The 17766-nt window shown below is 43.1% G+C and overlaps 1 protein-coding gene across 4 annotated transcripts in view; it reads right to left on the reverse strand.

The window, feature by feature from the left end:
• SLC25A26 (solute carrier family 25 member 26) overlaps positions 1-13091 on the reverse strand; it is a 116737-nt gene extending 103646 nt beyond the window's left edge. For all 4 annotated transcript variants that reach the window (XR_014165919.1, XM_081903266.1, XM_081903265.1 and 1 more), the window contains exons 1-3: positions 12969-13091; positions 7045-7201; positions 3011-3120 (exon numbers count right to left, since the gene is read on the reverse strand). Coding sequence is in view for 3 of the 4 variants with exons in the window: in XM_081903266.1 (XP_081759392.1) it covers positions 3011-3120; positions 7045-7201; positions 12969-13001 (300 nt within the window). In the remaining variant the exon portion in view is untranslated. The remainder of the gene's footprint in view (positions 1-3010; positions 3121-7044; positions 7202-12968) is intronic.
• Positions 13092-17766: the final 4675 nt, after the last annotated feature.

The following is a 17766-nucleotide window of genomic DNA, read 5'->3' on the forward strand; positions in this document are numbered from 1 at the left end:
GGAGCCGGCATTTGTCCACAAACAGCGTTCTGGGTCATGTGGCCAGCATGACTAAATCACTTCTGGCACAAAGGGGCACTGTGGTGGGTGCCAGAGCGCATGGAAACACTGTTTACCTTCCTGCCACAGCAGTACCTATTTATCTACTTGTGCAGGCACGCTTTCGAACTGCTAGGTTGGCAGGAGCAGGGACAGAACAATGGGAGCTCACTCTGCTACACGGATTCGAACTGCCGGCCTTCTGATCGGCAAGCCCAAGAGGCTCAGTGGTTTAGACCACAGTGCCACGAGCTTCCTCCTGTGAAGTTGTACCCTTCTAGAAAGATTGGTGCCATTGTTATAAGAATTCTTAGGTCTCAAATATAGAATAAATGTTCATAAGTGCACAAGATGAACACACATACATAAGTGTATAAACTACATGTCTGTACAATTCTGAAGCCATCCTGATTCTTAATGACATCAAGATAGACCCTGAGGTCCAGTGCTAAGGGCCTTCTGGCAGTTCCCTCACTGCAAGAAGCTAAGTTACAGGGAACCAGGTAGAGGGCCTTCTTGGAGTGGCAGCCGCCCTGTGGAACACCCTCCCACCAGATGTCAAAGGAAAAAACAACTACCAGACTTTTAGGAGACATCTGAAGGCAGCTCTGTTTAGGGAAGCTTTTAATATCTGAAGGACTATTGTATTTTAATATTTTGTTGGAGGTCGCCCAGAGTGGCTGGGGACACCCAGCCAGATGGGCGGGGTATAAATAGTATATTATTATTATTATTATTATTATTATTATTATTATTATTATTCCCCTAATATTTCCCTAATCCTCTCCAAAAAAATCCCTGCATTGCAGGGGGGTTGGGCTAGAATGTCCCTTCCAACTCTACAATTCTATGATTCTATTACTCCAGTTAGAATCTACCGCTTGTGTTATTTTGCATGCAACCCACTAGTTCTCCATTCTTTTGTCAGTACCCTCAAGAAAAACACTTAGAATCAGGAGCCGAAAGCTGGTGCCCTGCACAGATCTGGAGTTGTCTCTCAGTGCATCTACCTAGCCAGCTCTGCACTTGTAAAGCAAAAGTGCATGAAAACAACAGGGCTGAGCCCAGCCGGTAGTAACCAATAGGATTCAAGAGCGTTGCTTCCCTACTCACATGAAATCCCATGGCTCTGAAGCACCTCCAGCTTCAAAGCTGGGGAGCTAACGGAGGTAGCGGCAATGACCAGTTTTGCAGAGGCGGCTCTCCTGCAGGGGCACGCCCCTGTTTGCCACAGGACAGAAAATCAATACCCCCAAAGGTGCCTAGGAATCCAGAAGAAACGGCAGACACAATAATCTCCTAATCAGCACTGCATTCTAGAGAAGGGCAGCAATTTGGCAATAGCCCAGCTGGCCAGAAAATGCTAAGAGAGGCGTCTTCACGATTCTGGCACACAACAGCCCTGTTTAGGGAAGTTTTTAATGTTTAATGCTGTATTGTGTTTTTCATATTCGATTGGGAGCTGCCCAGAGTGGCTGGGGAAACCCAGCCAGATAGGCAGGGTATAAATAAGTAAATAAATTATTATTATTATTATTATTACTTGTGCTTTTGGCTCATTCCTTGCAGAGCGACATTACAAGCCGCTGGTTGCAACCAAGCAATTAAGACATTTGGAGGGATCTCGAAATAATAGCCTTTCCCAGTGGTTACGGCTTGATTAAAAACCTAATGACTAATCAATAAAACTATAATTACAACTTTCACCATTTTGCGTGCAATTTGGGACACACCAAAAGGGGGGAGGGATCAATCAAGTAAGAATCGATAGGGAGTGGGGAGGAGGGGAATGGTTCTCCCCCTCATTTGCCTCACCTCTGAGGAAACTGAACCAAACTCCAAATTCAAGTATTTTGCAGCCTGGCTTCTTATCAAAAAGAAGAAGGAAGAAGGAAAGATGTGTTAAAACCGCCACATACAAGCATACACATTTTAGAAGGCTTCTGCACAGTGCTGCATTAACAGGGAGACCGTTGCCCTGAAACGTAACTGATGTTCTAAGGGAGGTCTCTATAGAATATGCTTCCCTTAGCAAGCCTCAAATAGCACAGTACAGTGGTACCTCAGGTTAAGAACTTAATTCGTTCTGGAGGTCCATTCTTAACCTGAAACTGTTCTTAACCTGAAGCACCACTTTAGCTAATGAGGCCTCCCGCTGCTGCCGCGCCACCAGAGCACGATTTCTATTCTCAGCAAAGTTCTTAACCCGAGGTACTATTTCTGGGTTAGTGGAGTCTGTAACCTGAAACGTCTGTAATCCAAGGTACCACTGTATAAGACACCCCCATGTATAAGACACCCCCTATTTGGGGGGACTCAAGTTTAAGAAAATGGGGGTAGATGGCACAGAGTTGTTCAGCTTTTCTTAGGGCGGCTTGACGAAAATCGCTCACTCGCACGCATTGCAAAATCTGCCTCTTGTCTGTTCCCTCACCTGCAGAAGCTGCCAATCGCCTGCCCAATCATCAGCCTATCAACACCACCCATTGACGTAGCAACCAGTAACACGCACAATAGCTGCTAACAGCCGTGGCAGCAACCAATCAAACGTCCACCTATGCACTACCCATGTATAAGACGACCACCATTTTTAGCATGATTTTTAAAGAAAAAAACCTAGTCTTATTCACAGAAAAGGACGGTACATAGAATCCCCCCCCCCCAGCATAGTAACTCTTGTGCATTTTATTGCATTTTAAATATATTTTAAAGCTGCCTCAAGATTTTCAGTTAACTGGTAAGATATAAACACTCCAGATACCGAACCTGCCCTGCTTTAGACCTCGTGATACATCTTGTCCCTCTGGATATAGATCAACGCTACCAATGGGTTCATTATCCTTCCAAAGCCTGCATTAGGCAGCCGATGGTGGCAGAAATCCCTTGTAAAATGACCCCCCCATTCAGGCGTGCATCTGCCCACTCTCCCCCCTCCCCCACTTGTGAAAAACAGATTTAAACTTCTACTTACTACTTCTCCCAAGGAAGCGGCCAGCATGTGCGTGAGAGGAGATAAATATGGAGAGGCATCTTTGCGGAGCGTGGCTTTTGTAAACTCATAGGTAGCAAAAAAGGCAGCAGCTGAAACAGAAGACAGAGTGTCCGTTAAGCTACTCAGGGGTCCCCTCCGATAGCACATGCAACTGTGGGTGCAACGTCAACTACACTTCAAGTGCTATAAGGTGAAGATCTCCTAGCATCTCGCCCAAAGCAAGTATCCAGACAAAATCCCTGCCCCACCGCACATCATTCAGAATGAAAATCTCCAGAAGCAGGAAGAAGGCAGTGGCCTTTTCTAGCAGTGCTAGAAAAAAACCTACAGTGGTACCGTGGTTCTCAAACGCCTTGGTACTCAAACAACTTGGAACCCAAACACTGCAAACTCAATGAAGATTTAAAAGAAAGGTGGGGAATTAGACTGCAGACTGTACATGAATGAGTAATTCAACATTCAAGTCGGACTTCCAGGTGTTCAGAAACACAAACTCTAGTCACCTTTTATTGTAAATATTACCTTTTACTTAAAAGGTAAAGGTAAAGGGACCCCTGACCATTAGGGCCAGTCGTGACCGACTCTGGGGTTGTGGCGCTCATCTCGCTTTACTGGCCGAGGAAGGCAGCGTACAGCTTCCGGGTCATGTGGCCTGCATGACTAAGCCGCATCTGGCGAACCAGAGCAGCACACAGAAACGCCGTTTACCTTCCCGCCGGAGTGCTACCTATTTATCTACTTGCACTTTGACGTGCTTTCGAACTGCTAGGTTGGCAGGAGCAGGGACCGAGCAATGGGAGCTCACCCCGACGCTGGGATTCGAACCGCCGACCATCTTATCGGCAAGCCCAAGAGGCTCGGTGGTTTAACCCACAGTGCCACCCACGTCCCACCTCCCTTTTTCTTAAAAAGCCACAAATCCAACATACCAAAATGGTGGCATAAAAGTAAAGTTAGAGGTTGAAACCACAGCAGTAGCATATTTACTTGGGTCTAATGCAACATGAGTTTGACCAAACTGCGGGAGTCTGACCAAACAACATGAGTCTGACCAAACAACATGAGTCTGACCAAATTGTGGGAGGCAGTGGAAGACAGGAGTGCCTGGTGTGCTCTGGTCCATGGGATCACGAAGAGTCGGACACAACTAAATGACTAAACAAACAAACAATGCAACATCAAATCCAATGTGCACCTTAATTTTCACACCGTAATTTGGCCAGAAAAGGTGCACATTAGATTCAAGTGAATACAGTATTATGCATGGAAAAGGGTCTAAAAATCTGCCTTCTGTCCAATCAAAGGCCATTTAAAATATCTAACTCTTGCTGCATCCCAATAAACAGAAAGCAATTCAGAATGTAACACTGTAATCCATTTACACAACAACCTGTGCGTAAGTCCGACTGAGCTCAACTGAATTGAACTTCTGAGTCGATGTGCACAGGATTGTGCTGTAAAAATGCAAACGGCACAGAACAAAAGGAGTGAACTTTGCCAAGAGGAAGAGTTTTTAATTGTGTGACAGGGCTCCTCCGTCTGTCGCCCTCTGTTGCTAATCAAAAGATGCTTATCATCTCCAAAAGGAGATAAGAGCAGAGACGATGGAGAACAGAAAATTTTCATATCATCTTATGAAGGGCTGGGAAGGTTTGAAGGTGCCCGAGGATGCTTCCGTAAACTTTCAATAACATCCACCAGCAGAAGTCAAGCTGAAAGTGCTCAGAAAGAGTAAGGGTACTGCTTGACCCTGCTTCTTTAAGTTCATTCAACAGTTATAGCAAGCCTATTCAAATGTAACAGCAAGCCATGTTCTAGTGATATGAGCTGGGGGAGCAGCAACAGCAAATTTGTAACTGCAGTGTGGACTCCCAGCATTTGAACACAGCAAAATTATGGTTTTAAAAAGCAAAACCACAGAGTAGACAATACTGGGCTAAATGTGAAACAGAGCGAAGAATTCAACGAAGTAACAGAGGAGACTGCTCTGTCAGTGTGGGCAGAAGGGCTTGCACTGACGAAGCAAACTCTCCTCTCCCTGCGCTGTTCTGGTTGTTCTCCAAACCCAGGCTCTGAGTCAACTGGAGGGGAGGAGAACCAGTTACCGTATTTTTCGCTCAATAAGACGCACCAGACCACAAGATGCACCTAGTTTTTGGAGGAGGAAAACAAGAAAAAAAAATTTCTGAATCTCAGAAGCCAGAACAGCAAAGAGGGATTGCTGCGCAGTGAAAGCAGCAATCCCTCTTGCTGTTCTGGCTTCTGGGATAGCTGCACAGCCTGCATTCGCTCCATAAGACGCACACACATTTCCCCTTACTTTTTAGGAGGGAAAAAGTGAGTCTTATAGAGCAAAAAATACAGTAGTTGAATCCGGCCCATAGCAGTTAAGGGGACTGAGCTACAATGAGGGTGTGCCCGGTCTGAATCTCCACTAGGCCATGAACTTACAAAACGGTCTTAAGAATCCACTCTTTAAGCCTCAGTCCCCATCTACACCCTCACCTGCAATATGGAGACAATGATACAGTGGTGCCCCGCAAGACGAATGCCTCGCAAGACGAAAAACCTGCAAGACGAAAGGGTTTTTCGGTTTTTGCGACGCTTCGCTAGACGATTTTCCCTATGGGCTTGCATCGCAAGACGAAAGCCCATAGGGAAATCTCGGGGACCTCTTTTAAATGCTGGCGGTGGGGAGCAAAGCCTTTTCCCCCCCTCCGGACTTCAGAAGAGGTCCAGGAAGGCCGGCAAAGCCTTTCCCCCCCCCTCCGGACTTCAGAAGCGGTCCGGGATAGCAAGGAAGCACTTCCCGCTATCCCGGACAGCTTTTGAAGGCAGGCGGGGGGGGAGCAAAGACTTTTGCCCCCGCCAGCCTTCAGAAGAGGTCCAGAAGAGGTCCAGGACCTCTGCCTTTCCGGGAGAGCGGAAAAGGCAGCGCTGCCTTCCCGCTCTCCCAGAAAGGCAGGCAGGGGGGCCTTCCGAAGGCGGGCGGGGGGCAAAAGTCTTTGTCCCCCTGCCTGCCTTCCCGGGGGCTTTTAAATCGCCCCGGGACAGCGGATAATTCCTCCGCTGTCCCGGGGCGATTTTAAAATGCTGGCGGGCGGCAGCGCTGCCGCCCGCCAGCATTTTAAGATCGCCCCGGACAGCGGAGAAGTCTCCGCTGTCCCGGGAAGGCAGGCGGGGGGGGGGGGGAGCAAAGACTTTCGCCCCCGCCAGCCTTCAGAAGAGGTCGGAGGACAGACTGTCCCCAGACCTGGTCTGAAGGCGGTTCGGTTTGCATAGGAACGCATTAATTGATTTTTAATGCATTCCTATGGGAAACCGTGCTTCGCAAGACGAAAAACTCGCAAGACGAAAAGACTTGCGGAACAAATTAATTTCGTCTTGCGAGGCACCACTGTACTGACTTGCCTCTGGGTTGTTGCAAGGATTACAGCCATTTCATCACTTGTAAACGTGTTACCTATTATTATTATAACCATTACTTCTAGATCAGGGGTTCCCAAACTGTGGACTGCAGACCACCAGCAGCCTGTAAGATTCATTCAGGTGGTCTGTGGCATATCTGTGAAGAAGGCTTACCATCTGAATTCCATAGAATTATATGGAATTCAAAATGCAATACAATAAAATACAAGTATAAGAAATAAAAGGAGCAAAACGTACAACTGAAAACCATCCAGCATCTAGCACAGAACCTTACAATTCCCACAGTGGAAGAAAATAAAAATTAAGTGGTCTGCCAAGACGCTCAGTAATTTCCAAGTGGTCTGGATGGGTGAGTTGGAGAACCACTGTACTAGACAAATCCAAAATTTTATCTGGTCTGATTTCTCTCATGAAAGAGAAGGGTAATAGTATCCAAAAGATAAGGGGCCTATTTTCAGACCATCTTGATGCCTTCAAGCATTTTTCAGAGGTACTAGCAAAGTTCAGGCCTGAAACCAACCAGCGGTTAGTTAAGAGGCAGCAGCATTGATCACAAATACAGAGCATATAAACGGCCTCCTTACCATTTGGAAAGGACCCTACAGCAGTGGAAGGAACACCAGCATAGATGCCACGGAAGCCACCAGCTTTCTTAAATCCTTGAGGACTCTGCAGTCTTGTCTTGACTGTATCCAAGGGGAACAATATCAGGTCAACACACACTCCAGCTATCCCACCAGCCTTCAAAACAGAAAAGAAAAATTTTCATGTTAACTGGAGTGGGGGGTGGAGAAGAAGAGGAGGAGGAGGAAGAGGAAGAGGAGTTCGGATTTGATATCCCACTTTATCACTACCCTAAGGAGTCTCAAAGTGGTTAACAACCTCCTTTCCCTTCCTCCCCCACAACAAACACTCTGTGAGGTGAGTGAGCCTGAGAGACTTCAGAGAAGTGTGACTAGCCCAAGGTCATCCAGCAGCTGCATGTGGAGGAACAGGGAATCGAACCCGGTTCACCAGATTACGAGTCTACCGCTCTTAACCACTACACCACACTGGCTCTACTGGCAGGTCAAGTTAAGGACACGCTGGGCAGGTTCACGTGATTAATTTCTCAGTTTAATAAACCAGAAAATGTACAAGTTGTGCAATGGCACACAGAGCCTCATTTTTGCTGCTTTGCTCCTTCCTTTGTGCAAGCAACTGAACAAACCAGGTTTCAGGTTTTATCCCTATCTTCCATTTAAGGGCAGATCTGGAAACGCTGCTTTAACAGTTTGCAAGCAGAACAGGATATTAAGCCAACTCTAAGCCACAGTTTTAGAGCCTGAAGCATAGCATAACACAAAATCAGAGGGACAACCACCCCAATAACCTTATCCTTGCTGGTCCTGATTTTGGAGTTCACACAATATTAATTACACACACAAACACACACACACACGGAGGGGGGCAGTTGCTATCTAATAGCAGCAGGGAACATTCATCACTACCAGGAAATATAGTCAAGGTGGCCACACCCCACTCACTTTCATTTCACAGAAATCTCTTAGACGGTATCTGTACATTTTGCCCCATAACTTACTTTCTTCTTTTTTATATAAGATATTTATTAAAGTTTTTAAAGATACAAAAAGAAAAATCAAGAAAAACATCCTTTTAAACAAGAAAGATAAAATACAAAAAAGAAAGAAAAATCAAAAGGAAAAAACAAAGAATTAAATTCCATTCAGCAAAAAAAAGAATCAAAAGAGGGGGAAAAAAGATACAGCAAATCTTTCCATTACTTTCCTTTCATTGGCTTATTTCCCTGACCTCCTCACACCTCCCTTTTTTGTATTCTAAGTCAATTATCCATTTCAGCAAATCCTTTCCCTCTTTTCAAATTTTTGTCCTGAAAATTTATCTTGGTATTAATATAAGTTTACTTTCCCTCCTTTCAGCAATTAACAGTCTATTTTTCTTAAATCTTTGTTACATTTCTGCTAAAATCACATAAATTCATTCCAACATCATTCTAACATTCATTAATCTTATAATACTTCTGTAGATAATCTTTAAATTTCTTCCAATCTTCTCCTCCTCCTGCACACATTCCAGCTTCTCAACATCCTTCATAAATTGTCATGCCCAGAACAGGGCACAGTATTTCAGGTGTGGTCGGACCAAGGCAGAATGGAGTGGCACTATTACCGGTACTTCCCTTGATCTGGACACTATACTTCTAGAATACTTCCTAGAATAGCATAAGCCTTTTTTGCTGCTGCATCACACTGTTGACTCATGTTAAACTTGTGGTCCACTAAAAACACCTAGATCCTTTTCGCATGTACTATTAGTAAGCCAGGTGCCCCACATCTTATATTTGTACAGTTGGTTATTCCTGCCTAACATTTGCCCCTACTGAAATTCATTTTGTTAGTGAAGGTGCAGTTCTCTAATCTGTTACGGTCATTTTGTATCCCGATTCTGTCTTCTGTGGCATTAGTTACCTCTCCCAGTTTGGTGTCATCTGCAAATTTGATGATATGCACATATTATGTTGGAAGGATATGCCATTAGCATAAGAAATTGCTGTGGAATACAAGTATGCAGGAAGAGCAACAAAGGGACATGAACAGATCGCTAATATTTATGAATTGATAGCATTATACTAAGCACCAAATCGTAAACAGGACCAACACAGCCCCTGCGTATCTCTCATGCAGCCATTTTGAACTGATTCAAATTATTTCAAATCTGCAAAGACACAGGGAGATCAGACAAGACTACATTACCAACTTGCCAAACAAAATATATCAAGAGGCTATTTATTTATTTATTTAGAAGATTTTTAAGCCACCCTTTAGGGCACACTGTCCTCACAAGGTGGTTTTCACAAAGTTAAAAACAAAACATCACCACAACCATTGTAGCAATAAAATACTCCACCAACCCCTTAATTTGTAAGCAGCAGCAATAACATGGTTTAAAAGAACAGCACACTAAATTTAAACAGACACAGGCTGGAATAAAAATTACTTTAAGGGCCTTTGGCATTTCTCTAGGAAGGGAATGTTAATGATACAGGGTCACAGCTGAAAAGGCCCTGTTCTTGGTTAACAGCTTTCCAATTTAACTGGTGGGCCAGAAAGAGCAAGGCCTTTGGTGCAAATCTTAAAGTTCTGGCAGGTTCATACAGGTGCAGAGAGTCCTTCAGATAACCCGGTCCAAACCATTTAGGAAGGAAGATGAACTTGTGGCCCTCCAGGTGTTGCTGAACTACAAGTCCTATCAGTCGCAGCCAACTTGGCCAATGGTCAGGCAATATCTGGAGGGCCACAGGTTCACCCTCAATCACTTGTGCCCTCAAAGGCCAAAACCAGCACTTTAAATTGGGCTTAGAAATGAACAGAAAGCCAATATAAATAGTAAGGAATTGGTGCGATAGGATCACCTGCCACCCACAAGCATTTTAATTGCTGCATTCTGTACCAGCTGCAGTTCCCAAGCCATCTTCAAAGTGGAATGTGTATTAGGTGGGCTAATAAGGATTTCTATAAGCTACTAAAATGTTGGTAACATACCTGCAAGACTTCATTACCACATTGCAAAATTAAATGGTGTTGTCTTAAAACACATACATACACACACATCAGCAGCATGTTCTTCCAAACCAAGGCCCAAAGATACATCAAATGTTCATTTTCTTTGAAAATAAATCAAACAGTAATTAATTTCAGCTCACAAAGTACTGCTGAATATCTTGATAGCAGAAGCCCAGGGAAGCCACCCCCACTTCCGATATTCTTTTCCATACCATTCAAGAGGGACTCACTGGCTACAGTTAAAGTTTTAATCAATAAGTTAATTACTCTTCTAATCAGCTTGGCTATTTTGCATGCATTGATTTTGCAACCCCCTGCAAGTTATATCCTTCTAGGTTCTTCTCCATCACAATTCTTATCTGTAACAAGTGATTAAAAAGGGGGGAAACAAAATTGATCCGATTTTAATCTAGCCACCTGGCAAAAAGCATGAATCAAAAGTTACTAATTGCTTCTTTGGATTTCAAACTTCTGTATCTTAAACGTAATTTAAATTCATGAAGTGGCTAATGGAGCATCTGCAGGAGAGCACAAATATCTAGCTGTTTGTTCCATCTGTGGAAAACCGTAATGGTTTTTTTGTTTTGTTTTTATCACAACAAGGGGATTTAGTCACCCCCTTTTGCAATGCTACATCTGCAGGTTGAAAGCTGATAAATAGAAGTATTTGCATGCAACTGCCTTTGCAGCTCAAGGCGAATGTGTTCTGTCACCTTTGTATGTAGGGTTTCTAGTCTGGGTCTGCTTCAGGGCTGTGATGGTAAGGGGCCTGGACCTGTTTAACTTGTTTGAGGAGAGCCCATAGCACAATGAATGATCCGCTGCACGCTGTCAGGTTCAATCTCCATCATTTTAAAAGGAATTTAAGGGAAACAGCTTTGCCAAAACCTTGACAGTTAGAGAAAACAATAAAGGGCCAGCATCTGATAGGGTATGACTATAAGTTGACCTTGCTGCTAAATAGTATAGTGTAGCTTCATAAGAACATATTCTCAACTTACAAATGGAGAACTGAGAAATAGTGATGGTCAATTATTACTTTAATTAGTTGTTATACAGTTGACTCGCATCTTGCGGGCGTTTAACTTGCACAATTTCAGCTTTACATGCTTGGTGGCTGGCTGAAATCGCACACACAAGGCAAAGAGCTTTTAAACTTACTATTTTCATTGAGGTGATACAATGTTATGCCAAATTAGCAACATAATATGTTCAATGTTTCTAATTTGTTAATTTTATTTTACAATACATTTGTTTTTCTAAAACTGGATAAAAAACATTGATTTACAAGGCATGCTCCCATGCTGGCGGTTGGTTATAACTAAAAGCCACCAAATGCCAATTGTTTTCCCAAATGGTACAAGGAAAGAGAATGAAAATCAGTAGAATTAATCAGGAACCTGATAGTCCTAAATGCTCAGGAAGTCCGTTACTGTGTGGGGGAGAAAAGTCAGGCTAAATTATAGATTAGGCCTCTAGTACAGTATGGGGTTTGTTTGGGTTTGGGTTTTTTGTTGTTGTTTTGGTCATGCTATTTACTTATCCAATTCCATGTTATTACACAAATATATGCAGGATGTGTTACAATGGATATAAAGCTACTAGTCTGTAATGGGGCTGATAAAATGTTGCTTGGGGGCCTGCAAATCCTCCCCAAATTTGCATGAAGCCTGCAACTGCAAGAAAATAAATGGTATTGAACTTCTTCCAAAAAAATATGCTAAGAATTGGATTGTTAAATCTTTCTAGACCTCCAAGAGCTACTCAGTATTGTGCCATGAATCGCAAATTTAAAAATTAATATTTTATATATGTTCTCCTCAAACAAGATAACTGCCAAGAAAAAAGTCAGGTGTGCATATTCATACCCAGAAATCATCCCTTATTCATATACTTGCACACTTCTGCAATTTTATTCTGTAGAGATTCTTTAAAAAAGGAGAACAATCTGTAGTGGAAAACTTGAGAATTTGCTCAAAGCAGGGTTCTATCCAACCTATGTTTATGGTTTACAGATGCAACACTAATCCCAATTACCTGTGAGTAAACCCAACTGAATTTGATAGGACTTACTTCTGAGAAGACATTGTTAGAACTACACTGTAATGCTCTCTACCTCACACTGAGCCATACATACTACTTTCCCATATACACTGCTCTGACAACCTACAGTGTTAAGGCTGCAAATCCTGCAATCTTAAATTTCCAGATTTCCAGAGTCTTATTGACTCTGGGTTACTGGGGATTACTTTTGAGTACACAGGCATAGATAGGATGGCACTGTAAGTGGGGTTTTTAACCATCACTTGACAAGCAACATCCTTCTAGCTTCTCATCACATGTCTGTAATCAGCCATAACTACAACAAATAAAACTAGTGCTTCTGAATTCTTTTCCTCAATGCGAGCGAAAGCACACACAAACACAGGCTCCGATCCTAACCATGCTTATTTAGGAGTAAGCCCGACTTCTACCACCACCCTGCCGTTCTAATCACCCACCACAAGATGGAGAACAAACTTGGAGGCTCCCAGAACGTTTAAGAAGATTCTTCAGGAGGCTCACACAAACAAGCCAAGCTAGACACATTGGGGATAGTTAACAAAGCAAAACAAGATCTCTCCCAAACACACTGGCAGGACAGTTTGTACGCACAAAACCTTGAACCCAGTTTAGGACCCCAGTTTAGGTATCTGAAGAAGTGTGCATGCACACGAAAGCTTATACCCAGAACAAACTTAGTTGGTCTCTAAGGTGCTACTGGACAATTATTTATTTATTTTTATTCCAGTTTAGGAGGGTCAATTCTGTAAATGCCTTTAGGCTGAACAAAATCTCACCACCGGGTCGTTCATCCCCACCCCCGCCGCCAGACCCTTTCCTTAATTGAATCCGGCAACGCTGCTTGCGTTTCCTTCTCTCACCGTCAGGGAGACCAAGAAATCCCCTCGATCCATGTGCGCACAAAACGTCAGCCGCACGCTGTAAACACACCCGATACTCGTTGCACATGGGCGCAGCCATATTGAAACCTTCCGCCCCACCCCCTGATCTGTCACATGACCAGCGCTTGCTCAATCAGCTTCCGCTAACGAAGAGTTCACAGGGCCGAGCGCTTGCAGCAGGCGCGTGCGCGGCGTCGGAAAGCGAAGCCGCGGTGAAGCATTTGCCCTCTTTTCTGTGCCCTTGGCACCTTCCTCTGTCGCTTGACCATTCTAATACGGCATGCAGTGCTAATGTCTCACTACAAAGGAAACTGATCTGTAGAAAAACACAACTTGGGGGAAAAGAGACAGACAATTACAAATATTTAATAAAAGTATTTTTTAAAAAATAGCAGAAGAATGATTACTATAATCCATTTTGGACTGTAGACGAGAAATACCTGTCGGTTGTGTGTGGGTGATGTTTTATCTTTATTTGTGTTATGGAATATTTAGTAGTGTGTGTGTGTGTGCTATTAAGCAGTATTTATACACCCTTTAAAAGAGAGCACGTTGTAAAGGATAATTGATAGATAATAAAGCACCTCCCACCTATTAAATTACAGTATGGGGAAAAGTTAACAGCTTAAAGGACTGGATGGATTAAAGGGCAAACTGAACTGCATTTGGGGGAATCTTTCAGCTAATAATGCCACAGAAGAAGCAGAATTCTAAAGTTTATTAAGCATAATAGTTAATTCCAACCTGGCTTCCCTTCTTGCAGTAATAATCTTGATGAAAACTATTCACAGGTAGTCTAAATAAAGCAGATTAACAATAGCATGCAACTTTAAAAATATGACTTGGAATGTGTGCTGTTTAGGTATTTAAGCAAAGGTTTTCATTGCTCCTCTTCACAATTTGCAAAGATTGCGTTCAGTTACAGATACCATGCAGAGAAACGAGACATTAAAACTTCATAGCCTCCCCTTATCACACTGTAAAAAATGAAAGCTAAGGGCTTTGCATTTAATTCTGTGTAGAATTAATTTGATGTTAAAAACTGAGACATACACAGGGTTTTTAGGAAGAAATATGGGAAGCTGCCGTATAATACCAGGCCCAGAAATGTGTCAATGGAGCCCAGTATTGTCTGTTTTGACTGCCAGTTGCTATAGGGTCACAGGCAGAGGTCTTTCCCCATGACCTGCTACCTGAACCTGCTGATTTAAGATTCTGAGACTGAAGCTGAAATCTTGTGCATGCAAAACACATTCTCTGTCTCTGAGTGATGCTTCCCCCACCACCACCACCACCACCCCAGTGCTCTTGTCCATCACATTGACATAACCACCTTTTTTTTACTTCAGTGCAAAACTGCTCTGTGTAGTTCTCCAGATACAGACCAATCAATATGATTTATTTTTTTACCACAAAGGATTTTCAAAAATATTAAGTGGACTCTTTCAAGTTACTGCAATTTTCTCTTCATTTTAAGACTAACTTTTTGTTATCATTTTGAGGTGAATAGTCTTTCTTCCCTAACCATGATTGTGGCTGACTCATTTTTCTGGTGTGCTGTGTGACGCATGACGATTTCAGAAAGGAACCTTTACCTCTCCTTTCTTCCTGATCAAGAAACACCAGCAATTGGGGCTGGCTGACTGCTGGAAAAAAAACCCTTGGGAAATATAGTTGTAACCTAAATGCTTTTTGTGAAATGGTGCAAAGACATCTGCACCTACTCCTCATCTTTCCCTTCCCAATGACTCGATTTAAATCATGGCAATTCCGGATTTATGTTTTAAGAACCATCTGAAAGCTGTCAGCTCAAAATTGAGGGAGTGGGAGCCAGGAGCAGTAACTGAGGTCCTGTTCCCATCTCCTCTGCCATCCTAGGCATCGTGCACAGCACCCATGCAGGGTCAGAACTGCGACAGGGTGAGTGGGGCCCTTGCTCCAAGTGGGAACCCAAATCATGATTAATGTGTGTTATTAAAATAAATAATTTTTATTTTCAGCGATATAGTGGGTGATACTGAATGTTATTGGGGCTGGTGGTGAAACACAGTTGCAACAACAACAACAACTGATGTGTAAAGGTAAGCTGACAGCATCTGGGCAAATGTTTCAGAAGCCGGGTAGAAGTGCAAGGTGCCTTTCTTATTAACTGCTTGCATCTCTTTTGTCAAAGTTTGGGTTCCTTTTTGCTCTCCTTATTTGAACAAAAGTTCAGTTTTTAAAGGAAGCCGCCCTCTTGCCACTTATTAACCATACAAGCATCCTCTTGGCCCTTTCTTGATCTGCGGTATATATTTAAATGTTTAAATGATACATGCTTGTTGTTTGCCATTTTATTGCAACCGTTGTTAATTTTTTAAATTTTTTTTACACCATAAAATAAAGGGGTTGGCTTATGACAACATTTCATGTTGTTTACCCAGGGTGCGAAGATAACCTAGTTCTGTTTCTGCACCCAAGGCCAGCCAAATTATTCAGGCAGAAAAATTCCACAAATGTCTCTCCCCCTTCCTGGCAGTAAACTATAACAATAATATAGTAAATAACTAGCTAGCCATTTGCTACCCTTTCATGCTACTGGAATCAGCTGCCTGAGGCAGCCACTTCAGTCTGCCCAATGGGAGGACCTGCCCTGCAACAGGATAACAAGCTGTTCTCTGCAGAACAGAAAAGGAAATGTATCCTCTTCTTGGCCCAGTTTTTCACCATTTATCTCAACCTTTTCAGCCGAGGATGACAGACATTGAAATTTGGCTACGACTCATTCGCTCAGCTCAAGGATCTCTTCCATCCCTCGCTTCATATTTGATTTGGCTCAGGCATAAAAGGTTCATTCATAAACATACTTCATTAAAGAGAATGAAGCCTGCCATCACTGCTGGCGCTGAGAGCAAATGTGTACACAAGCTAAGCAGCAATTTCTGTTGAGGAGATGACCTTTCGTCATTGCTCTTGATTCTTATGCACACACAAAGAAGATTTCCATTCATCCTAATGAGCTATGGTGGAATCAAACTCTTGTGAAACGTGACTTGTAATAGCTTGCCTGCATAGCAGATTTCCAGAGAGCAGCCTTGTTTGTCTGTGGAGCAAAACCAACCAAGAGTACTGCAACAGCTTACAGCGGGAGTGAGGAACCTCCAAATGTTGCTGGACTTCAACTGCCATTATCCCAGTCATGCTGGCTGGGACTGATGAGAGTCAGAGTCTAGACGCAGTGTTTCCCAACCTTGTGCCTCCAGCTGTTTTTGGACTACAATTCCCATCATCCCTTGCCACTGGTCTTGCTAGTCAGGGATGATGGGAGTTGTAGTTCAAAAACAGCTGGAGGCACAAGGTTGGGAAACACTGGTCTAGAGGAACCCAGGCCAACACATGTATTGTGTGGCAGGAGCATCCAATTTTGCTGCACCATGGCTACTTGCTACAAGACCCTGATCCATTTTGTATGTGGTACAAATGTCAAAGCAAACATTTGCACACCAAAAGGGCATAGCTGTCAACTTTTCCCTTTTCTTGTGAGGAATCCTATTCGGAATAAGGGAATTTCCCTTTTTTTTAAAAAAAAAAAAAAAACCTTGACAGCAATGCAAAAGGGATTCTATGGTTTGTTTCCACTCAGGCACTGGGACTTCTGCTCCAGAGGATCCCCCAACCCTCCAGAGATTATTTTGAGGGCATGTGGGGGTGCTGGAGGGGCAGAAGATGAAGTTTCACTGCACCCACAGAAGCCTGTTGTGCCAACGCAATTGCAGTGTTGGATACAACCTATGGGACGTCACTCTCTCTTCCGCATAATTCTGCAGTGATGAAATGCATAGCTCAGTTTGGGAAATGCAACAGTGGATTCGCAACAGGGAAATTAGAAGCAGGAGGTATGTTGCAGGAACAACAGGCAGGCAGTAGTTGTTGTCAATTGAATTGGACACTAAAGTCTTAACATCTGGCCTCTAGAATTTCTTTGGAATTCTCCTCTAGGTTACGATACTTTAGCAAACCCATGGGCTGGACTTGATTCTTGCAGTTTTGTGTTCAGGTTTCAATTCTGGCATGAGCAAATTGCCCTGTATTGAACATGACGCTCTTTCTCAGCTTCTGTCCTCTGCTTTAAAAGCTAACCAGCTCACTTGCAGGCTTCTCTGTGAAAGCAAACCCACTGTAAAGCACTTTGCAAATGAAAATAGTGACGCATGCCCTGAAGTGTTAAACAGAACTTGAGTTTTGTCAGGCGCTGCTCACACAATTTCTGGCTATTCTGTGAAGAAGCAGCAAGAGATAGGAACTTGGTCGTTGTTTTTAATTTAAAAAGTTAGGTTCTCACGATGCACCATTTTTGCTATAAATAATTGAAAACTACACTTTTGTGCCAATCCTAGAGCTATACAGAATGCACATCGTTCTAGTTGTGGTGTGCCACTTGCTACATATCAAAAGAATCACAGCTGTTTACAAAATCTCCTTGCAAAGAAATCTGGGAGTTATTAAATTTTCTAGGCGGTGAAAGGAAGGGAGAAGATGAGAGTGATTTGGCTGAAATGCTAATTGCTATAGATATAATCCAAACAGATGGGGGGGAACAGCCAGCCAGAGAGCTAATGGCTCCTCAGAGTACTTAACAGTAGAAACACCTGTTTCTGAATTCATTAAGAAAAAATGATTAATGAAGATGTCAATTTTTTAGTAATTATAGAAAGACTTGAATGGTGCAAGTTATTATTATCCCAGTTTGCTTTGGATTCCAGTACTTTATTGGATGTCCAGGACAATCTAAGGCTAA

The sequence above is a fragment of the Podarcis melisellensis genome (genome assembly GCF_964234715.1).
Source record: "Podarcis melisellensis genome assembly, chromosome: 2".
In the NCBI taxonomy this organism is placed as follows: domain Eukaryota; kingdom Metazoa; phylum Chordata; class Lepidosauria; order Squamata; family Lacertidae; genus Podarcis; species Podarcis melisellensis.